The 25,035-nt window shown below is 37.0% G+C and overlaps 1 protein-coding gene across 7 annotated transcripts in view; it reads left to right on the top strand.

The window, feature by feature from the left end:
- KDM4C (lysine demethylase 4C) overlaps window positions 1-25,035 on the top strand; it is a 255,205-nt gene that overhangs the window by 184,164 nt on the left and 46,006 nt on the right. Inside the window, exon 18 of one of the 7 annotated variants that reach the window (XM_054004331.1) lies at window positions 11,486-13,111. The exons of the other annotated variants lie outside the window; for them this stretch is intronic. Within the exon in view, the coding sequence (XP_053860306.1) occupies window positions 11,486-11,542 (57 nt within the window). The 3' untranslated portion in view covers window positions 11,543-13,111. Of the gene's footprint in view, window positions 1-11,485; window positions 13,112-25,035 lie in introns of those variants that run through there. 7 annotated transcript variants of the gene reach the window in all.

Genomic DNA, 25,035 nt, shown 5'->3' with positions numbered 1-25,035 from the left:
CCCTATCTCCTTTTGGTATTTTTGCGTTCTAAAATGCTTGGGTGTTGGATTGACTTTGTCTTTATAGGCAGTTGCTGCAATGCTGTACTGAAACATGCACATGCAATGCCTTTGTTTGTCTACCTTTAGAGTTTTCTATTATTTTTATATTTGAAATACTATTTCTCCAACAAAATAGAGGTAGAAAATGAGTTTTGGAATAGCTGAAGTTGCCCTGAAGCTTTTGATGACCTCAGATTTGTATTTGACAAGTGAACCGAGTATAACCACAAGTGTACTCTAACTGAAGAACATTATTTTGAAAAGAAATCTAGTGTGATGATGACTGATCTACAAGCCTTTCAGAATCTGGCTGAAGCCATAAAGGTTTTTTAGAAGACTGTACACTTTAAAATTTGCACCTGAAGGCAAATAATAGTGAGCTTGAAAGCCGAAGATTATAGTACTGAAAGGTTCATCAATTCTAAAAATATAGTGGTTTCTCAGTGGTATGGCACTGAAGAATGGATTCAAAGCAAAAAATTGTATGAGCTTTTAAAAGAATGGGCACATATTCTCCTGCGTATCATTCTGTTTTAATGATTAAAAAGGATTAAAGACATTTGAGGACAGTGCTCATCTAATCTGTTCTAATTTGTACTGAAATTCATTTGTTAAACTACAGTGAGCTGGTAGAGCTATTGCAGCTGTGTTTGTGGAAAAGTAGAGAAGCACTTGCAGTGATGTATACCAGTGTTGCTATGCATTTCTGGTAATACAAAGAAGTATTGATTACTTCTCAGTGTTTCCAAAAATATTGCTGGAAGGGCCATTGAGTAGAATCGTTATGCCATAGATGCAATCACATATTAACTAGATCATTGCACGCATTCACAGGCAATGGGACCAAAACAGACAGAAATCTTGAGCCAGATTTTAAGATATTTCCAAGTTCTTTTATAATGGTTTATGAAATAGCTTTTAGTAATATACTTGACTTTAAAAAGTGTTAAATTAAAAATAATGCAATAGTTGCTTACTGCAATATATAATTTATTAAAAATGTAGTGACTCGTTGCTATCATGCACAAAATAGAATTTACTATATATGATTAGTCACAGTGTTCATAGGATTTTTAATAACAATATTAAAATAATATAGTTTGCTGGCTGTGTAGTACTTACTGTCAGAATAATGTGCAGATTCTATTGCAAACTGTCAAGTTTGTATCTTGCAGTGGTATGGTACTATCAAGTCTTATGAAAGATATGGCAAATGTTAGAAATGCATTACTATAAATAATGTCTGAAGACACAAAGAGACATAAACATGTCAATTGTTATAAGTGTTGTAACTGTCATGGATTAAATGTGTCCAGTGGATGCAGAAATTAGAAATCTGGAGAAAGAAAACTGGCACCAGGTTTGCATCTGTAAGAAAATAATTTACAGACACCAGAATCCAGGAAAATTTATTTCTGATTATTACATGCACAAGTTATGTGCATGTGTGCATGGTTTTTGTTTGTATAGTAATTGAATACATATCACAGTTTTAAATGTAAATTAAAACTGAAAAATTCTTCCATAATTTTGTATCATATCTCTATTCAGGCTAGGGACAATCCCAAATATCAATACAGGCTCATGGATGAATAGCTTGACCGCAGCCCTGCAGAGAATTACTTGGGAGTAAGTACAGGGGATAAAGCTGGACACAAGCTGTCAATGTGCACTTAAAACTCCAAAAGTCAACAAGCTAAGTGCATCCTAGGCTGAATGAAATGCAGCATGGACAGCAGGTCGAGAGAGGGGCCTTTGTCCATCTTTCCCGCTTTTGTGAGAGTACTCCCAGCTGGAATATTTCATCCAGTTCTAGTGTTTCCCAGCACAAGAAAAAATAATGAACCTGTTAAAATGGGTCCAAGACAAAAATGATCAAAGGGCTGGAGCACCTCTGTTATGAAGACAGGCTGAGAAGGCTGAAGCTTTTCAGCCTGGAGAAGAGAAAGCTCTGGTGAAAACTTCCTGTGGCCTTTTAATACTTAAAAGGAACTTCTGAGAAAGACAGGGAAAGATTTTTTTTTTTTTACCAGGACCTGCAGTGACAGGACTACCAGCAAGTGTTTTATACTTGCTGGTAAGAGGGTAGATGTAGATGGGATACAAGGAAGACCTTTTTTCTTACACTAAAAGTTATACCACTTTATTTAATGGTATAATGCTGGAGCAGGCTGCCCACAGAACTTGTGGGTGCCTCATCATTGGAAGTGTTCAAGATCAGGTTGTATGGGGCTTTGAGCAACCTGGTCAAGCGGCTATGGAGCTGCAACTAGATGATCTTTAAAGATTCCCTCCAACCCAAACTGTTTAAAGATTCTGGAGGGCATGAAACAGTGGGGACTTCCAAGGAATAAAACAGTAATGAGGTGATCACTGTTGGGTTTTTAAAAATTGTATATGGTCAGTTGTACAGCAAAATTTATTCAAAACTGCTTTAGACTTACATATAATAAAAAAGTAAATTTCTAAAAGATTGAGTAATACAACTTTATGGTCATAAACCCAACTGGCAATAATTGCAGTGATACTCCAGTTAAAATCACCTTACTCCGGATGCAAAGGTGATGCAAGATTATGGAAAAATATTATCTGTTATAAATATACATTTTAAAAAGGGTGTAATATTCCCTTTCCTCCAGTCAGTGGGCACTTTCCCTGATTGCCATGACTTTTCAGATATGATGGAGAGTGTCTTGGCAACTACATCAACCAGTTCCATTAGGACACTGGGATGCATCTCACTGGCTCCCATGGACTTGTTCAGGTCCCTCTGGTGGTCTTCAACCTGATCTGCTGGGTCATTGGGAATGACTTCAATTTCCCAATTCCTGTCTTGAGTTTCAGGGATTTCAAAGATGTGGGAAGATTACTAATGAACACTGAGGCAAACAAAATTATCGAGTACCTCACATTTTCTTTAATCTTCCATTTCTGACCAACGTGCCTATAGAAGCCATTTTTACTATTCTTTGTATCCCTTGCCAAATTCAGCTCCAGCTATACCTTAGCTTTCCTAATTTCTTAATTGTCCCTCCACAACCAGACAGCACTTCTCTTTTCCTCCCAGGATACCTGTCCCTGATTCCATGTCCAGTGCTTTTCCTTCTTGTATTTCACTTTGTCCAGGAGGTCTTTACTGAGCCATGCTGGTCTCCTGCCTTCCCTGCCTGAATGCTCACTGGTGGAAATGGAGAGATCTCGGGCTCTAAGAAAGATGTCCTTAAAGATCTGACTGCTCTATTCTGCTCCTTTTTCCCTGAGTGTAGTTTTCCAGAGGGTCCCATCCACTAATTCCTAAAATAACTAAAAGTTCAGGCTTCTAAAATTCAGAGTAGTGACTTTAACCTTTCTTTGGCCCATAATCCCTGAGATCATGAATTCCACCAGGGCATGACCACTTCAGCCCAGGCTGCCACTGATCCTGACCTCTCCAGTTAGTTAATCTGTGTTGGTAAGCCACAGGTGCAGTAGCAGGTGCACTTCTCTGTCACCTGGGATAAGAAATTATCCTTGATGCTGTCCAGGAGTCTCCTGGACTTCTTACATCTTGCCAAGCTGCTTTTCCAGCAGATGTCAGGGACTGTCCTGACAGGTCCCAGCAGCTGGATCAGAGCCTACCAGAGTGATGCTTCCTGCAGGTGAAGTAAGAAGGTTTTGTCAACAGGGTCCCCTCAACTGGGTGGTGGGTAATAAACACAAAGCATGAGATTCTGTTTATTGGCTTGGCTTCTGATTTTTAACCACAAGCTCTTGACCTGTTCATCACTGTTTTTCAAAGATGGGTTTGTGCAATCAAGTCCATGGAGTGGGCAAATTGACTGCCCCCCCCCCCCCCTTTCCTTGCCTGTCCCTTCTGAACAGTTTGTAGCTGTCAATTGGAATGCTCCAGCCATGTGATTTGTCCCACCAAGTTTCAGCGTTTGTGATTAGATCACAGTCTTCCATTTGCACAGTCACTTCTAGCTCCTTCTGCTTGTTACTTATGCTGCATGCCGTTTCATAGATCTGATGTATTTTAAGTATAAAATGATGAGTAATTGATAAATTAATTACTTGGACATAATTGGAAATAGTTTAAACTAAGTTCAGTGAGAATTTTCAGCTTTCAGCAGTTAAATTTGGATTTTTCATACTTTAAACTATTTTTTCCTGTTGTTTACTTCACTTAAAGTTCTCTGCCACAAGGCATTTGTGTGGTGATCCTTGGAACATTACTGTGAGACCTGTTCCCTGAAGGGAAAAAGGCCCAGTTCAGGTTACAAGCTTGAGAACTTGTCTTCATGAACAGATACTGGTTTTCCTTTAGGAAGCTGACTGCTATTTGAAGTAATATTTGTGAGGAGCTGCTGAAGAAAGTAGTAAGTTGATTTGCACAGCAAATTCTGGGGATTTAAAGTAACTCAAGTTAATGTTCATTTTAAAGAGAAAAAAGTGATAGCTGAGCTGCTGCCTGGGGTTACTTTTTTTTCCATTAACTGAAGTAGCTCTCTGTGAGCTTTCTATATATGCAATTTCCAAGAGAAAGGATAAGTTATCAGTTTTAGATAAAGTTTTATTGATGGAAAAATGGCACAGTCTTTTAGAGACTAGTGATTTGTCCTGCCTTTTTTTTACTGTGCAGCTTTTTAAACATTTAATTTATTTCATGCTACTGTTTCGTTTGGGAACCCCCTGTTACCAGGAGAAAGTATGGTCTCTTAGACAGCTGCCACAGCTTGCATTAGAGTCGAATCTCTTAAATGCACCAAATGACAGACTACACCATTTTGTTTCTGGAGAAGTGGCTTATTTTCCCTGTGCATGTAGTGATGTGAGATCATTTGCTAGGCACATCCAATGTGTTTAACTGTGTGGTGTTCAGGAATGGCTGTCTGTTGTTTTCATTACCAGCAAGCATTACATCTGTCTTGTCAGCTCTGAACTTAAGCAGCTTACTTATTCCTTGCACCTTATCACGGCAGGGCACTTGGCAAGCTGAGAGACTATACTGTCCAAGTCTGACAAACATATATCTTAAAGCAATGTCAACATCATAAGGATGGAACTGCAGTCTACATCATCTTCCAATTTGTCCAGTAGCCTATATTTTACAGAATGAAGCTATGACAGAAAATTCTCTTGGTGGAGAGTCAATGTTACTGACTGCTTTTTCAGCAGAGAAGGAAGGCACTGTGTCAGAAGGTTTAATACCAAATCATACATAGATTGTCATGGAGCTCATAAAATGTGTAATGAATATGTTAACTTCATAGTTCAGAAAATTTAATTTTATGAAACTTGGCAGATACAATGACATATGAACACAAGTGGAACTGCAGAAAATATCCTATTTGAATAATATTTGAAAAATTATATATTCCTCTGCTTTTTTACATAAGAGCAATAGTAGGAGACATGTTCTTGAACAAGTTTACATCAGCTTGACTGTAATTAAAGAAGCCATTGCAAATACAAACTTTTTTTTAAAGACCTTCTTATCCTGAGGAAGAGATAATATGTAGGAACCTTAGTCTTTAGCCTGGTGTCTCATGTTTGTCATCCCCTTAATAGGAAGCTATGTTATCTGTCGTTTTTAAGGCAACATATTCTCCATAGAAGTGATGGCTGGAGAAAGTGAGCAGAACATGCAGCAGAAAAATTCATGTTACTTGATACTGTATGATAGTAACTAGCCATCTGGTCTATAGCTTTTTGCTTTCCTTCTACAGTATTAAAAGTAAATTCCTTGATGATAGAGGAATTGCAGTCTTGCAGTAGGGGCAGCACTTATACGATTTTGGAGAAATTCCAGATCACTGTCTAAGAAGGCTCGACTTATATTGCAGGTATCCTTTTGGTTGTGAGCCTTTTGCTTATTGACCATCATGGAAGAGTATTTCTGTCCTTGTGAGAGGTGTTTGCTTTTTACAACTGATACCTGCTGGCTGGGTAATTTTGCTGCTGTAACACAGTTTGCAGTGCAGACTCAGCATATTCAGAACTGCTTATAATGCCTGGGCACTTTCCAGTTCATCATAGTTTCAAGATACCCCATCTATGTGAAAAATACTGTGGTCACTATGAAAGCTGCCTTTGAGATAACTGTCATGTCTCTTTTTCCCTTAGGAGTTTTCTGTTTGCAGTAATCCCATCTAGTTCTTTAACTAGTCATGGTAAAAATTATCTCATTATAGCAAGTAGAAATCGGATAGCTTTTAAATAGAAATTGAGAATTTGCAGCTCTCTCCTGGATATTGATTTGTTAGGTAAGTGGAAAATGTAGGATATGAAGGTTTGCTGAATGCATCTGCCATTCCTTCTAGAATCACAGAATTATTTAGGTTAAAAAAGACCTCTGAGATAATCGAGTCCAACCCTTGACCCAACACCACCTTGTCAACCAGACCATGGCACTGAGTGCCACAACCAGTCTTTCCTTAAAAACTCCAGGGATTGTAACTCCACCAGTTCCCTGGGTTGTACATTCCAATGTTTAACAACCATTCAACCATTATTGTGAAAGAATTTATCTTGTTCAACCTGAACCTCCCCTGGAGCACCTAGAGGATGTGTCATCTTGTGCTGTTGCTAGTTACATGGGAGAAAAGACTGACCCTCACTTGACTATGACCTTCTTTCAGGGAGTTGTAGAGAGAGATAAGATCTCCCCTGAGCCTCCTTTTCTCTAATCTCAGCTCTCTCAGCCACTCTCTCAGCCACATAAGACTTACTTTTCAGATACTTCACCATCTTTGTTCTGGACTTGCTCTAGCTTCTCAATGTCTTTAATGAAGTGATATCTTTCTTAATACAGGAAACTACAGTTTTGTTTTTTGAGTGCTGTCTTTCAGTCTGTTTGGGTGATTTCCTTGTTTATACAGCTGAGTAATTGTGATTAGCATACAAACAGGTGTCAGAGGAGTACTTGCTGACCAAATATTTGTATAATTCAGAACTTTGTGCTGTCCTAGACAGCTTTTTGTAAATTACAAACATTTGTTCCAGTGTTTCCAGATATGTGTGACTCAGCCCTTTTTTATCATGATTTTCAAAATAAGTGGAACAAAATGACAGCATAAAGATTACAAGAGCAGGTAAGCAAGATAGACATGTACCAGATGTTTATCTCTTGCTATCAGATTACTTAAAAAGAGGAAAATTAAGATCAAAATCCTTTCCAACCTGAGCATGATGAAATGGTTAGTGAGCAGTCAGTGGGATGGGATTATGGATGAGACTTGGTAGACTATCAGTATAACTGATCTGTATGAAAGGAGAGTTGATGTTGCAAACTGATTTTCTTCTTGTTTTAGATCAGAAGGCAGGGATTGACCTATCACTGAATACAGAACCTTGAACTGTAGAGCACTTTGTAAGGAAAGCAGCCAATGGCTAAATATTTTTTACCTTAGTGACTATTGTTTGAGAGAAAAGAGAAAACTTCAAAGTGCAAATGAACATTGCATCTAAGCTAAAGGAAGAAGATGCATAACATAAATATATTGAGAGGAATGAGTAGAGACCTTATAGTTCATTTGGGGTGGCCAGATCCATAATTTTTGAATGGTTTAGTTTCTAAATTTTTGTCTTCTTCAATGCAGGGGAATCTGAGCATAAAATAGCTGTACTAGAAATATTTTTTGTTTTAAATTATCATCATAACATTTTCAAGTATTACGTAGTTTTTTTAATAGAACTAAATATGCGTTAATGAATATCATCTTCGTATATGCACTAAATTGGATTTTCCACTGTCACTATGAGAATAGTAGTAGATTTGGTAAAATGGGGATTTCATCATCTCAAGGTGATCTTCTTGGCTTGCTTATTTGTCTAGCTGTTCAAAATCAAGACTTACAGAGCACTGTGTACTGATCACACCATAAAATCCTGCTTTGTTTTTTATCTCTCAATAACACTTTATTTAATGCATGTGATCACCCATTTATCTTAATCTAGGTATAGAAAACACAGTTTTTGGATCCTAAAGATTTTATTATGCATCATATGGATGCCTATATGTTGATGACTGTCAACTGAAAAAAACATTAAAGAAACCACCCACTACTTTTGCTCTGCATTTTGTCACTGTGCTATTGCATAATGGTAACCCTCTATGGTGTATTACATACCTATTGCTTTGAAGATTTCATGGGCTGGTAAATATTTGGGTGTAAATATGGTAACCATTATATTCCAGATGGCTCAAAGATATTGCAAAGACCCTTTCTTTTTACATAAGCAAAATGATTTTGTATTAATACTTGGCTTTTTGTATTGCCTTTTGTTTGCATGTAGATCTTTGATGTAGATCTCCATCAATCGCAGAGCCTCTCAAGTAGTTCTGAAATGATGTAAAGGATACCCACATACTACTTTATCTTTCCTCTGAGGGGTGAAAATTCTGAATATGTTGTTGTAGTAATCCTTTTGCTTCCCCTTCCTGCCTTGTTTTCATCATCTCAATCTGGGCAACAAGTTTTGGTAGTACATGTTGTTCCTTGAGAGTAGAAAGTGGTTAAGATAGTAGGTGACTCAAACTCATGGGTGATTAAGCTGGTCATATAAAAAACTGTCTTCTGTGCTAATAGGTTTATTGTGAAAATTTTCACTATGCACAGACTTATGGATCTTAGCTTAGCTGACAGTGCTGACCCTTGGTCAAGGAAGTACTTGTGGTTGAAAAAGCTTAAGGTTGTGCAGTTTTTCTTTAGGAATGTGTTTAAGGAGTAAGGAATGACCATAATGTACTGTTAGACATGTTTAGAGCTTACCAACATCTCACCTGATATTTTTTTGATTAATGTTTTTACTGAAAATGGAAACTTTTCTTAAGAGCCTGGGATTTTCTTTAGAGCTGTATAGAGAGTTTTATGTTATGAAAAAACATAGTACTTTAGGGAAATATGCATTTATTTTTAAAGGAAAGAGAAATGTTTAGTTTAAATTAAAACTTCACTTCTTTTTCAGGCTTTTAAAAAGATTGGAACATTTAGCTTAATTTTGGTTTCTTTCATTTTTTGTGATTAGAAGATCATGTCTTTCATTTAGAAATTATCAAAATTACAGTTGCCAGTAGGTGTCACAGCTGACAATTTATTTTTTTCTTGAGTTTCTATGTCACTGATTTCTGTTTCATAGGAACTTCTTGATATTATTTTGATTTCTTAGTTACAGTTTCTCTTACAGATCTAAAATTTTCCTGCTTCCTTAGGATTTGATTGGAAGGTCAGATTACTTCACTGCATAATCTTGACATCCTTCAAAAGAAAAAAGAAGTGATGTTGCTACATAGAGCAAAGTTTTATGGATCTACATATTTAACTGTAAAGAAGAAATTCACAGTGGTGATCAAAACAGTTTAATACAGTGAAATTTTAAGAATGAGGGTTTGAAGAATAAATATGCTAATCAAAGCCTTTTCTAGACTAACCACCAGCATGAACATAAAAATAAGTTAATATTTTTAAAATCAGAGTAGCAGTATACAATCTTTTCTGCTTTTATTACAGATGCTGGTGCTGTATTATAAGTGTAAACAGTAGGATTTATTTATTTTGTGGCAAGGTTATAAATCACTGAATTTTCTATACCGCAATTCCTTGGTAGATCTTTATTCTAAAATAATTAGGAAGGTGAATATATAATTCTCCACAATAGGTTACAGCTTATAACTTAGGGAAGGTTGGGAATGCACCACTTAGAGCTTTTGGTAAATTATCTGACTTCTATACTTAGTTTGTTTCTTATCTAAACAGAAAGCTTCAAACTTTTCGAAATACCTGCTAAATGGCAAATCTTAAGCAGTAAACTTGAAAAGGAAAGACTCTATATAACCAAAGTGATAGTTTGTGGGTTTTGTTAAAAAGTCTTAGTACAGCGTTAGATAACCCAGTTGCTAAGGCAAGCTTCTCCAGAGCTGACCAGGTCCTCAGTGGAGCAGCAGATCGTGGTACACAGCAGGGTTTTCTGAGATAGGGGAGTACCAGAGCATAGAGGGACCCACACAGATCTGGTGGCTCTCAGGAGAGATGCTTACAAGGTCTGGGCATTGGCAGAGGAATTGTGGCCACCTCCATACATCTACAAAACAGCCTGGAGAGTGTGAGTTACCAGGGAATGGTGCAGCAGTTACTGCAGAGGGATGCACAGTAATGGTGTTGACACCTTACCCGTTCAAACAGTGAGTTGGTGATCATCATCCTCCTAGCTCCTGGCAGAAGCTGTGTCTTCTGCACTAACCAAAACGGATGTGGCTATCCAGAGTAAGTTCCCAAGAAAACATGCAGCTGTTCAGATCTCGGGGTGCAGAGCATGTGTTGCATTAAGAGAAAAGCAAATTCTTCCGTTGTGTTAAATTTGGCAGAAAATAAATTACCTTGCATTATAGCTGTTCTCTGAGGTCAGAGAGATTGGGAGCTGCTAGGCTTAGATTCTAAGTGATGGCCACTTAAACACTAAGCAGCAGAAATGGAGAGCCAAGTGACACTGTAAATCTGGTTGGGTTCAACAAACTACCATGATTATGGATTTACAAACAGTGTGATACACTGGATGCCTGATTGTGACCAATGAACTCTTGTGGAAGTACTTAGAAGTGTGGTCATGTTAAGTAACTCTCATGGCCAGGTGCAAAATAGTTTTGTTTACTGAGCAGCAGAAATGCAGGCTCTTACTGGTTTGACGGTGGTATATACACTGTCTATAGAAGGACACATGGATACCTAGAATATGAATAATAGAGCCAACAACAAATACAGTACATTTTGAAATGAATATATATTGCTAAAAGTATGATGATAGACACAAGCTTGCTTTCTGAATTTCCTGAAGAAGCACTTGGTAGAGCTGATTATTCGAGTCTTACCCAATAGGCATCCTTATGCGGGAGGAGATAGCTATAGCCTGTTGATCATCCCAGAATACGAAGGTGGAATCTCCTGTTGTCCATCTCCATTTACACTACACTCAAAATGGGTTTTTCTGAGGGAGGAGGGAAGGTAAAATTACAGTTGTAATTTCATGTTTAGGTGGAGTTTGATTGATTTTAGGCATTAGCATATGTGAGGGTGTGAAAAGTAGAATGTGTTTTGGAGTTACCGAAACACAGAAACACAGAGTGGGTAAGGTTGGAAGGGACCCAGTCTCAAGCAGGATCACCCTAGAGCACATTGCAGAGGATTGCTCCAGACAGTTCATTTAACAACAGGCCCAGCATTTGGCAATGGACCCACTTTATCCTTTGTTTTCCTTTTGTAATTGATGTATTTGAAGAATCCACTTTTGTTGTCCTTAACATCCTTGTCCAGATTTAATTTCACATGGGCCTTTGTTTTTTGTCTCATTTCTACTTACTCTGACAACCTCTCTAAATTCATTCCAAACGACCTGACCCTGCTACCAGTTCCTGTGTATTTCCTGCTTACTGCTGAATAATGAAAGAAGTTCTTTATTTATCCATCAGGTCCTTTTTCCCTTCTTGCACATTTGGAAGCATTGTTCTCGAGCCTGGAGGAAGTGATCCTTGAATATCAACCAACTCTCTTCAACTCCTTTACTCTGCAGGGCATGTTCCTTCCAAGAAGATTCCTGAAGAAGTTAAAGTTAGCTTTCCTGAAGTCTGTGGTTGTGGTTACTTGCTGCCCTGCTTTCTCCTCATCTGGAACTGAATTCCATACTCTCATGGTCACACCTCCAGCAAGGCCTTCCCTGTTTGTTAGTATCAGTTGAGCAGCACACCATTGCCTGGGGGATCCTCCACTACCTGTGTCAGGAAATTGTCATCCATCATCCATGCTTTCCAGGAACCTCCTGGGCTTTGTGTTTCAGTGTGCTGGTTCTGCAGCAGATGTCAGGGGAGTAAAGTCCCCCAAAAGATCCAGGGCCTGTGACTTGGAGGCTGCTTCAGGTGCCTGTAAGATGTCCTCATTTGCTTTTTCCTCCTTCTCAAGATAGCCTGTAGCAGAAAGTTTATGTAGAGTTAATGAAACAAAGTTCAGCTTTCAGTCACCATTTTGGGTCATTCGTCTTAATTCTCAAAAGCTGCATTGTTTTCAATAGAGTATGTCTTCTCTTCCATGTCATGATATCCTTTGTTGTATGTCTCTCTTGGAGTGGTACACCAAGCTACTTCGATGCTGTGGCTCCTAAGGTTGTCCTTGGTGAACTGTAGCAAGCACATGCCCTCCTTTTGCTGAACTTCAGTTTTCAGTATTTTCCCCAGAGCATTGCAGGGCCTTTGCTCAGTAAGCAGCTGGCAATAGTGAGAACCATGGTGTGAGGTGTGACAAAGCACTTATCTGTGCAGTCTGGTGTCAGAGTTTTGTGAGGAAGTAAAAAGGTTAAGGAGCATTAGAGAGTATTTCTGAGACAGAAACAGGGAAAGCCACCAGAAAAAACTACAATTATCGAGGGGATCCTATATCCTTCAACTACCTGGCAGAAGGCAGTAACTTAAAAGAGTTGATGGAGCTGAGCTTATGGTCGAGGTGGCAGTCAAACCTCCTCCTTGCCTTTCCAGACGTCTTAGTCCTTGGGTGTGGAAACTCAGATGATGGTGTGGATGATGGTCCATCTATACCAGTGGTGTTTCCAAGGTCAGAAAGGCCTGCACCTCCTATCAAGACCACCTTCAAGAGGAAGAAATGTATCTCATCTCAAAAGCTGCAGTGTTAGTCTATAAGATATGTTGGAGCAAAAGAGTGAAAACTTTTTCTATATCTACTTTATGTGAAGTATTTTCTGGAGTACCTCATCCTTACTAAAAGTGAATATAAAATTTTTTTAAATACTCATTTCTCTAGCTTTTTGAAGAATCGGTGGAAATTTTTGTACTCTGAGAACCTATATTCAGGCATATTTGGGACTGAAGGATATAGGGGGCATCGCTTCTTTAGAGCAAGAGTCACATTATAAGAGGTATCATCTATACATGCAGAGTGAAATTAAAAATGAGCATATATTAGTACTCTAAGAGAGAAGTTAGTTAGGTTTATATTATAAATGGACTATTTCAAGCCAATAGCTTAAAAAGGAAAAAAAGACTGAAAATTGTACCATAGGTGACACATATGGACTACATTTTGTTTAATTCAATACTGGGTATTTGATTTAACAATGATAATAAATTGATCAAAACATACCAATAAATGAAATTTCTTTTTTTCTTTCTATATAGCTCTCACTCTTTTGAAAGCTGGTATAATTATGCTATTGTATCCTCAGACTGAATAGAAAGCTAAAGATAATCTCCTAATATATTTTAATCAGTGATTCATATCTATCTATTTATCTATTTATCTATCTATCTATCTATCTATCTATCTATCTATCTATAACTTGTCATTATTATTCTAATATATTGAGATTGCTGTTTTCAGCAACTTGTGCTTTGCACAGTAAAGTTTTCCCAGATTCATAAAATTCTTACAATCCCTAAAATTCACTGGTAAAAAAGGGAGATCCTTCTATGTCTAATATTTAAATGTAAAAACATTCAGTAAAAAAAATCAATGAAGAAAACAGAGATCTGTTAGTCTGCAGGAGAATCTCATAGAAGGTAGATATCTGTTCAGCTCTGAATAGACTGCTCTACATCTCTGTTTCTGTTGCCTGTTGCTGCTTTGCTGTAATCATTGACCCATTGAGGACAGGGTATATTCAAAATTTCTGTCTTAGTGCTTAAGCAATCCAAAATATGTCATACTTCGAAATTGATATCTGCAGTGAAGTAAACTGTGATGTCAAGCAGCAGTCACATTCACATTATTATGCTGACATAATATCTCTTTAGATATGTAAAGGACAATTATGGTGAAGGCTGTCACTGGACAGGTATGCAGTTCTATGTATTTGAACTGTCTGTGCAGCTCTAAAATATCTTCAAAACCTCCATGACAATAAGTATAATTTGGTTGAATAATAGCTGTGTTGCATTTGCTGGGAATTAAGGGAATAATTCATAAGAATTGCATGCCTTTTGTCTAGAAGACAAAATTATCCATAATGATGTAAATCAATACCAGATACAGCTGGAATACACATGAAAACCTGGCAGTCCTGCACAACCAGCCAGGAAATAGAATGAGATATCTACAAGAATTGTTACAGTGTGGTTCTAAACCCATTTTCTATTTTTTTATTGATTTGCATACTAATGATAAAATATTTGATTTTTTTTTCTTCTGTTGTGTAAAATCCTGAATTTGAATGTCCCTATATGTTCTTGTTTTTGCCATGGAATCGAATGTGCAGTCTGCAGAGATTATGCAGAAGACCTTTTAAGCTTCAAGAATCTTGTGCAACCTATCTTACTGAATTATGAGGGAAATCTATTGTAATTTTTGTTACAATTTTTGTACTTCAGACTTCATAATTCCCCAAGAGAATAACCATGTCAATTAAAAGATCAAGAAAAAAGCTTGATTGCCTTCTGTAAATCTGAGGCTGCTGAATTATGACTTACTTGAAACTCAGATGATGGATTTGGAGAACATTTTTTTTTTTTTTTTTTTATATATCTAGTGATCCAAGGGATCCAAGGGAATGGCATCAAGCTGGGGAGGTTTAGGTTGGATATTAGGAAAAGGTTCTTCATCCAGTGGGTGGCTGGGCACTGGAACAGCTCCCCAGCAAAGAGGTCATAGCACCAGCCTGACAGAGATAAAAAAGTGTTTGGAAAATATGCACATGGAGTTATTCTTGGAGTATCCTGCAGAGGGTCAGGAGCTGGACTGAATGATCCTGAAGGGTCCCTTCCAGCTCAGAATATTCTCTGATTCTATTGCATATTTTTGACTTAGTAAGAAAAATAGGATTTGCTGATCATTCTATTTTCCAAATAAAGCATTCAGCTTGAAGCAAACTGCATTTTCCGCAATGCACTAGCATTTTAGTAATGGTCACAGAACTGTGTTTCACACTCAATTACTACAGTGTAGTCCATGGAATTGTATTATTTGTACAGTCTTATCACTTGTATATAATTGTTAATTGTTTATATTTGAAAAGTAACCCCAAAAATAGAAGGAAAAGTGGGAGGAAAAATAGTTTCAAGTAAGAAAGAGAAAATATACCATGAGTAAAACACAGAGCATATATCAATACTGGTGTTACTGAAAACATTGCCAATTATCACAGAGCATTTACATTCAAAATGCTATACAAAGTATATATTGTAACACTGTTATGTGAACATTACCACAGTTTTTATTTAGAAGTTATTTTGTAGGAGTATTTTTTACTAACAATTTCATTCACATCAGCTTTTCAAATTTTGACCTTGAGAAAGATCCATTTCTTAGTTTTCAGGCATCTTTATGATGAGCATACCAGACATGCCACCCTGGAAGCTCAAAATACTAAAAAGCTGTTTTAATGTGAAAAAGATGCTAAAAGTTCTTTGCCACAATCATATTTCCTCTGTAAAGTGTAAAAGCTTGGATGAGCACTATCATTAAAAATTCCATATATTGAAGAATAAATTTTAGATGTTCTCTAGGAAAGGCTTCATTTTAATCTCCTGGGGGGAAGGCATAATGGAAAAGTTACTCATTTAAATGTCTATAAATTTCTGATACTGTTGGTATTATAGCAGAAATAAGTACTTCAGCCAGAATGACACAAGGGCAGCAGAAAACCTCATGCCACAGAGACGTAAGTCTTGCAGAACCAAGTTACCACAACTTGTGTCCTGTAATGCTGACACTCATAGCTGGATTATGGAGTATACAAGTTCTTAGTCAATTCCTGAGTATATAGCATAATTGTAACATCTGAATGTTGCCTGTCCATGTTTTTATAGCTTTTTAAAGATGAATGCTTTCAATATTGAATTTCAGTTACTCCATTTCAATTTGTTTTTTTCATGATTTTTAATAGCATAATATTGCTATAATCTGTAGTTTATCCATGGCACCTTTTCTGTCTTCAGGTTGTTTATTTTGGGGTTTTTTTTCAGAGTTGCTCATTCCCTGATTCTTTGTGCAGATAATAAAAATTTACTATCTAAAACCTGTAGCAGCCCTGATCTATGAAACTGTAGCATTTAGCACTTCAGAGATCATGAACCCCTTTACATATGGTTTATATTCCATTCACATGCTTACTCAATTTTTATTGTGCTGCTATTCCTTACAGTTGCTGCTGAGCATTTTTTTCCAAACTATCCATAAAGAAATTCTTCCTTTATTTTAAGAAGCTTTTGAATTTGGTATTTGTGATAAGAAAATGAAAAGGTAGATTGTTTTCTCAAGCCATCAAATACATCCAGTCCTTTAAAAAGAGATTATAAATATTAATGGATACATTTTGCATTTGTTCTTTATAACAGTGTTATTGAAAATATTGCTTTTTTCTAGTTCTGTTACGGTGTGCTAATTAGGAACTTAGGCATGAAGCCAAAACCACTAGTTATCACTAGTAATAAAAGTGATCCTATTTAGTAAATCTGAGATCTCTTAAGGCACATGGATTTAATGTCTTATGAGGTGCTACAATACCATGATTTTAGAATAGAATTAAAATAGTGTTTTTAAAAGTAGGATTATGAGAAAATTTGATTTACTTAAGGATTGTGTTTTATATATTCTAAACATATTTCATATATTTTATAATGATAAAGCAGAAAAAAATGTTAGCCTATTGCACCAATTCTTAGAAACAAGGCTGCTGCTATCTCACCATCCAAACATGAAAAATAAATTTAAGTTATGGGGGGCACAGTGGTACAAAAGTCTGCTTTCCTGAAATTCATGTTACAAATCATTAGCACTTTATATCAATTAAGAGCCGGTTTGAATAACCTTGCTTCTCAAGCTGCAGTACATTCAAATAGGGGAGTAATTTGCATTATACCAGAGATCTCTTGGGTAAGTATCATCTTATGTTGTGTCTAATACTTAATGCTTCTCACAAGATGTAACTTACACTTGGTGTATCTTTCATATTTTGGAGGGAAGAAAAAGAGAAGGAGGGGAATCAGTGTGAAAGCAGAAAGGGAATTGTGATGTAATAGCTTGTCATAGGGTGGGAAATAAGATCTCAGCAATAACTAAACTGAACAGCTTTACAATTATTTCCCCTGTAACTCTGCCCCAGCCATGGAGAGGTTTCTTAGTCCTTTGTTCCTCAGGACCTAAGGTGTTACCTTAGGTGTTACCTTGGTTTGCTGTGTGCGTGCTTGCTGGAGGGAGGAGATATACTATTGGTAGCAGAGGTGAAGTGTGTACAACCCTCAAATGCAATTTAGAAACTGACTCAGTTATAGAACTGAGATGCTGATTCCCTACCTTAGCCAGGTACCTTCCCTGGTTTTGCCTGACCAAGCTACATGCTGCAGCAAATCAGTGGGTTGGAGTAATTTAATACTTTCTCCTTACTGATACACTGATAAGTTGTGAAAAGATAAGAGCCTTCCTCTTTCAACCACTGCTTCTTGAATTGCTCCTTGAATGATACATTTCTTTGTTTGTACCGGTATGATTTTGGAACTATTAGGTATGTGGGTGGACTTGCTTGCCTCTGATTTCTAAAACATTTATCTTTGCAAAGCAGAACTGAGGGTTTTCTAGATTACTGCTCATACTTTCTTTAGGTGTTAATTGTTTTAGCTGAAAATAATTGCATGTAGTGTTAGTTGCAAATAAATCTGTGTTCTTTCATTGTTTTATATCTGTCCTGATTTCAGCTGGAGCAGAGTTCATTTTAAGTAGTTGATGCAGTGCTGTGTTTTGGATTTAGTATGAACATAATGTTGATAGGACTTTTTATGTCCCATAGCAGTTGAGGAAGTCCACAAGAAGCTGTGAGGGAGCATGGCTAGGACTGGTGACCTAAGCTGGCCAAAGGGCTATTAATACCACAGAATGTCATACCCACTATATATAAACTGGGAGAGTTACCTGGAACGGGGGCTGATTACTATGTGGGGACAGGTTTAGTATCAGTTAGTGGTTGGTAAGAAACTGTCTTGTTCATAACTTGTTTTTCTTGGGTTTTGTATTTCACTATATCTCCTTTTCATAACCATTATTGCTATTGTTGTTATTATTATCATTAGTATTATTAGTATCACTATATTTTACTTTGTTTCAATTATTAAATATTCTTATCTGAACTGCATGTGTTTTGGCTTTTTTTCTGGTTCTTCTCCCAGTCCCCCCAGGGAGTGGAGAGGAGTGAGGAAGTGGCTGCTTGGTGCTTAGTTGCCAGCTAGGGTTAAACCCTGACAATATATTCCTTAAAGGAGTATGGAGGAATTGTCTTGATTTCCAGGCTGAGGAAAAGTATAAATTCTTACTCCATAATTAGTAGTCAGGATGTGCTTCTGAACACACTAAAGAGAAAGCAATTATTCTAGAAAAAGACTAGAAATATGCATGTCCCTGTAAGGTATGTCCCAGGTAGCTACTGCCCAACTAACAGTAAGAGCACTTACCACGTATTTGTGTAGTTGTTGTAAAACACAACATAAGCTTTGTTTCTTTCAATAAGTGGAAAGATTTCACAAAGTAATTAACATCTTTTGTGACAATTACATGCATTTTCTTGAGTGTCATGAAATTTTTTGTGTTCTTGGATGTGCAGAAAAAGAGAATGGAATGGTTCAATCTGAAACAGCCATTTTAATTTTTTAAAGCACTATACAACATACTAGAGAAAACAGAAGAATGTTGTCAAAAGATAAAATAGTACAGGCCTCACCTATTTTCTTGGCTGTTAATAAATATTTGAAATTTTTTACAGAGGTATCTGTGACCTGCTTTTTAAAATTGTTGAGAAGTTAAAAAACTAATTTTTGGATTTTTTTTATATTCTAGAAATAATTCTGATTATTATGAAAAATTATGTTTAAACTGCTATAACTAAAAGGAGCCTTGAATTGTCAGCAATTGCGTCTAAACCTGAGAAAAAAATGTATACTTCCAAACTCAGTGTCCAAGTGTTCTGCAGCTACTTAAAATTTGCAGCAAAATTGGATGCATGATGCCTCTCTTACTCCGTTGTTTTATAAGGACCTGCATAAACATGGACTATAAGACGACTTGTAACATCCTCTGTTTAGGCCTATGTACTAAATAATTGGAAATACAGGATTTAGGGTGAGTTGTTATGTGCATTTTCTCCCTGGCAACAGCTGTATCATCCTTGTAAAATAAGTTTATATTAATACATTTATATCTTATTGCATTCTATTTGAGTAACCTATGTCTGTCAATCAGTGAAATCCATCAGTTACTCTCTGTGGAATAGAAAATGTACAAAATTCATATCTAGAAAAACTGACTGATTTATCAAATGTAACTTTTTAATACTCCTTTTTTATTTTCAGGGGAGATTTACAGAGACATTTCATAAGTTAAAGTTTGAACATATTTTTCTGGGAAAAAATGGAAAGTATGGGAAAAAATTATGGATTTTTTTATTCATTAATGAAGGCAGCATAAGAGACATCAAAACACACTAGACACTTTAAATATTCTCAGCTCTGCCAAAGCAAAAGTAGCATGTTCCTTTTATTTCAGTATCTTTTCAAAGCATTCTGTTTTCATGAATAGCTGTTTTGCTGGAAATTCACTGTGGCAGAAAACAGCATTATGCATTTGAACAGATGCATGAGCTCACTACATTAAAGATGGACACCTGGGGTCTTGCATTAGATTTGCAGAGAATATGGAAATATTGCAGATTAAAACACATAGGTAGAAAGTAGGTGAGTGTGCATTTTTGGATTCTCTAATTAACAAACTTTAGACAATATGAGTATGTGACTCTACATTCTCTAGAGTTACTCTTTAAAACTTTGAGATTCTTTTTGTTTCGATGCATGGCTCTGGAGGGACATGAAAATGGAATTTTTGGCGTAGAGTTCTTCCTGAAGATATCTGGGGTCTGTATTGCATATGTCATAGGTATCCATTTTTATCTGGTAGTTTTGATCTTATCTTTCAGTATCTTTCACTTTTTTTCTAGCTTTAAGCACAGGTTAGTTATTCTTTACAATACTTGTCATATTAATCATCAGTTATGATGTTTCTGCATATTGACAAGTGCTTGAAAATAGTAATTATGGTTGCTCTTGTTTGAAGCTCCACACTTCAAACAAGTTTTCTGTATGGATTTTTTTTAGATAATTTATCCTACTATGTGGTTTAAAGCACACACTGTGGCAAAATCAAGTGCCCCAGGTTGTATGTGCTTGTTACATGAAGGCCTGATTATTTTGCCTTACACATTAATAATAAGTGCTAATGCAGTGTCAGTATGAGCAGAAGAGACCTCATGAAATCTTGTCATTAAAATAATCTCTGTTGTGGTCAGCAGTCTGCCCTGATTAAGATCTTTCTGTCACGCCAAACTCAGCTGTCCTGTGTCAGGTTTCAGATGTCTTGGGTTTATTTAGTGAAAAACTCACATTGGGAAAGTCATGAGGCAGTGCAGACTCATGATGTCATGTTTCAAGAGTCACAGTTCACATGCCTGCTCTATCACTTCTCGCATTGCTAAAAGGCAGCAGCTGCTGTGTTGTTTGTTGTAATATCCAGGTGGGGTACATGTACTGCTTTCTTTGCCTGGGGTTTAATCAGTTAGCACCTAAGAACCTAAGCTGCACTTAGGGACCTCTCTTCTGCGTGCTGTATCTTCCAAAAGTATTTACTAAAACATGTCTTTTCTTGAACAAATTCTTCTCTCTTAGCAAGTGAGCAGCAATAAATGTCTGTGAGTGCTAAACTACGTATGAAGAGTTTTAATTGTAATTTCATAATGAGTGGTAACTTCATTACTTCATAACTTCATAACTTCATAACATAATTTCATAATGAGCGGTATGTAATTTCATGCATTTCCTTCCCTGTACAGCTTGGAAAAATAAGAGAATAAAACTCCCCAAAGTATTTAAATTCTATAGTGCTCATTACTTCTGAGATTTATTTGTTTGTTTTTTCAGTGAGAAATTACTGTGTCTTAATTTCTTCTGTAAAAGTTACATGCAGTTGTACTGGATGTATTTGCTACATGTTGGTTTTTTCTCACGTTTGCCGAATTGAAAAATCTGCAAAAATTAATATGGAGAAAATGTACCTAATCGTGGACAAGCTGTATCATTTGTCTCCAGCAAGCAGAAGGAGCAGAAATAATGCCCAGCTAATGCAAGATGAATCATATTTATTCTAAACTCAATGTTTCTACAGTATTGAAATTTAAATGGCTCCTGTGAGAGCACTAAATTACATACTGTCATGTTTTCACTAATGGGAACCACAATAAGTACATTATTACCCTTTTTGAGTCTCTGTCTTTGTGCTCCTCTGAAATCCACAGGTCATGGAAAGACTATTAGAATTATGAACAATCTTGACCATACAAAGAAATTACTTAAACACTGAGAACAGACTTTATTAAATAGTACTGAACTTTGCATAAACATAGAACACACATACCTCTCCCCACCACCAATATTTTCTAATTATTGACTGCTTATTGTACTAGGCAGAATTTTATTGCTTGCTTTTGGTTACTGTATTGTATATCAATTTAAGTGAGAGAACTTGGTTAGATATTTACCATCACTTTAGTAGTCTTGGTAGTCACTGAATATAGAGCTTCAATACATTATATTTTCATACATCCTATTACTTATTCTACCATCTTTTGAGGGGCTCAGGGGTGTTAGAAGGTCAATTGTGAAAAACCCAACTGAAGACAAAGAAGCTACTCAAACTGTTAATTTGTAAATAAAGAGTAGATACAAGATTGTTGTACATACACAATGGAAATGACATGCTAGCCATGGTAGTGGAAGTGGATTTCCAAGAAGCTTCAACTGGTTTTGTGTAACTTATCACCAGGATCCCAGAATGCACTTTCTAGAACAAAAACCAAAATTTCAATTATTTTGTTCAAAACAGATGTTTGCCCTATTTGCTGATAATTAAACTCATCTCCACTTAACTGTCATTGTTTTTCAGCTCTAGATCACACAATTCTTTATATCCACTATCTCCAGGGCAAAGGGATGTAGAGGAAATTTACAAGAGTTAGCACTTTTATTGAACATTAACATAAAGAAGTATAGGATTGCTGTTTTAAAGAATGAATGATGAGAAATACAATTTTTTTTTTAATTTCACATTAGGAGAAAGCAGTTTTACTTTTGATTTAATTGGTTATGTTCTTTGCCTTTTTCTGACTTAGTGATGAATATCTCTGAGAACTTAGTGTGATCTGCTAACTTCTACTATGTTTCTCTGGATAAACTTCCTTGAAGTTTAAACTGGCTGTTGATCATAAATTAAAAATATGAGTAAAGTAATGAAGTAAAATGACAGAAATAGAAAACCCCACAGTATTTCAGAATGAAGCTGTGAAAGCAATAAAACATGGACTTCAAATCCTAAATGTAACAAAGATTCTATATCGTTTTCCTTTCTCAGCTTTCCTTTGTTCTTCTAGAATTAGTTCTGTAAAAAGTTTAAACCCACCTTTTTAAATGCATGATTACCAAATGTGACCTCCTCAATGCTGAAGCTGCTATTTTTAGATGAAATTAAAAATGAAAGGTGAATTACTGTTACAGAGATTTATGTCAACCCCATTAGCATGGAGTGGACAAATACCAGTTTTATCATCTACAGACTTAACTGATATACAGGACTTCAAAGAAATCAGTTTTCCTTCCAGAGATCTCTTTGTCTTTTCTGTGGATTCCAGATGCTCAGTATTGCCTCCTGTATGATCTCAGGCTACAGCGAGCTCTCTCAGAAGTGAGTCCTAAGTGTCCTCTCAGGCACTGTTCTGAGGGTGTTGTGCCAGGCACATGCTATATGAAGGTTTATACTGTGTGTGCTCCCCCCACCAGAATCACAGGGTTTTATTAGTCTGTGTTGGTTTTGCATGGCTTGATTTTTTGATGAGGAGGGAAGAAGCCAGCCATGGAAGTGATTTTTCTGTGGCAAGCTGCTAGAAGCTTCCTCCCTGCCTGGCAAAATCAGTTATGGGCTGGCTCTGAAAATAGGCATGCTCCTAAGCCAATTAGAGATGTTTGTAACACCTCTGTGATGACATATTTAAGAAAGGAAAAAATGCATGCAACTCTCTTTCTTTTGAAGGGTGGGGAGGCAGCTGCCGAGGGGCCATTCTTGTACAGCCGCTGGGGGCTGTCCCAGCATGGTCGCCGGGGGCAATCACTGCACCAAGAGTGCCACTGGGGCCGGAAGTGGCCCTGCCATCTCAGTATGGTTTGCAGTGAACTTTGCCTGTTAGCTGCTTATAGCCAGCTGTGCTGCGAAGAGAAGGGCAGAAGTGGCAGCAGCATCTTTTGGTTTTGGTGGCCTGCTTGAAAAGAGGCTCTGAATGGATTCGCTGCTACGGTGGCTGGCACTGCTCGGTGCCGGTGGGGAACCATGTAGCCAACAGAGAGAAGCATGGTGAGCAATTCCTCAGTGCGGAGCTCAGACAGGATCGATCTTCCAGCACTGCAAAACTCTATAAAAACTTCTCAGTTGATAGAACTTGAGAACAAATGAACTTAGGGACAACATTTCTCTCCCGAGTCAGAAAAAAGGAAAAGGTGAAAACACACGGGAGAACAACATAGCGACACAAAGGTCTGTGAAAAGGAGGGAAGGGGAGGAGGAGGTGCTCCAGGCATTGGAACTGAGATTCTTCTGCAAGCTGTGGTGAGGACTATAATGCAACAAACTATTTCCCTATAATTCTTGAAGTGCTTGGGGGGATGTAGACATCTGCTCATATCCTGTTAGAAAGGGTGGTCATGCTGGAACATATGGATGCTGAAAAGATTAATTTAGTGGGAAACTTGAACAGAGAGAGAAGACCCTTGCTTCCACAGATAGAGAAGGAGGATCCTTGCTTCCAAACTAGAACAGCTCATCCTTAAAAGATTACACCCGATGAACTAATTACCCACAGAAACAGTTGTGGGAAGACTGCTTTGCCCATGGGAGGGACTCACATTACAGCAGATCGGGTGGGACTGCTACTCGTGAATATTAGGACCATGTTGGAGAAATTCACAGAGAACTGTCTCCCGTGGGAAGGATCCCATGGCATAGCAAAAGAGGCTCCTTTCCCTAAGTGAACTGAAGGAAGATTTTCAGAAGTGACAAACTGACTAAAAACCCCATATTTGTCTCCCTGCACTGTCAATGGGAAGGGAAAAAGTGCTGAGGGGGGCAAGGGGAAAGATGTTCTAAATATTTATTTTAATTCTTATTATCCTCTTTTAATTCTGTTAATATTTTTTTTTCTTTATACCTTCTAAGTTTTGAGCCTGTTTTGCCCTTAATGTTTTTTTCTCCTAATGCTTATCTCACCCTGTTATCCTTTTAATTTTTCTTTCCCCCTCCTCTGCTCAACTATAGCAGAAGAGAATGAGGGAATGATTTTTTGTGGGTGCCTAACTTCTAGCCAGTGTCAAACCACGACATAGCCGTACTGTTTCACAGACTTGTGGAAATAAGTTTATCAATGATTCACAGTTACACATAAAGTTTGAATATCACGAGTACCTCCATATCACTGTATTAACTGTTCTGTACTGTGATACTTCAGGCATCCAAATACCCATGTCTTTTTTCTCTAGTCTTGAGTCACTACATTGTATTTAGCAAATTGACAGTGTATGAGGTGAAAGCTTCTCTGTGCTGTATCCATTCCTGAATAAATATTTAAAATGTGTTTAGGGATGAAACATAGTATACTGGGTCAATCTGGGGTTATTTAGGAGCTGAAACAAGTAAGTTGTGCTTTGAAATATTATACATGTCTGCTCTAAAAATTTATCAAGTTGCTTAGACAAATGAATGGCATATTAAAATTCGTGTTTGTTGTTCGTCAGATTCTAGTTTATTAAAGTTTTAGCTGAATTTTGGACAAGTGATAAAAAATATTTTCTATGATAGACAACTTTTCAGAAGTTCACCAGTTACTTGTCAGGGCTATGTTTGCAAATTGTTGTTGTATTTCTTTCTGGAAATATCAGCTATTGCTTTT

Source organism: Vidua macroura, chromosome Z (assembly GCF_024509145.1).
Source record: "Vidua macroura isolate BioBank_ID:100142 chromosome Z, ASM2450914v1, whole genome shotgun sequence".
Lineage (NCBI taxonomy): Eukaryota > Metazoa > Chordata > Aves > Passeriformes > Viduidae > Vidua > Vidua macroura.
The sequence above is the reverse complement of the archived record's forward strand: the minus strand, read 5'-3'. Positions and strand labels throughout refer to the sequence as shown.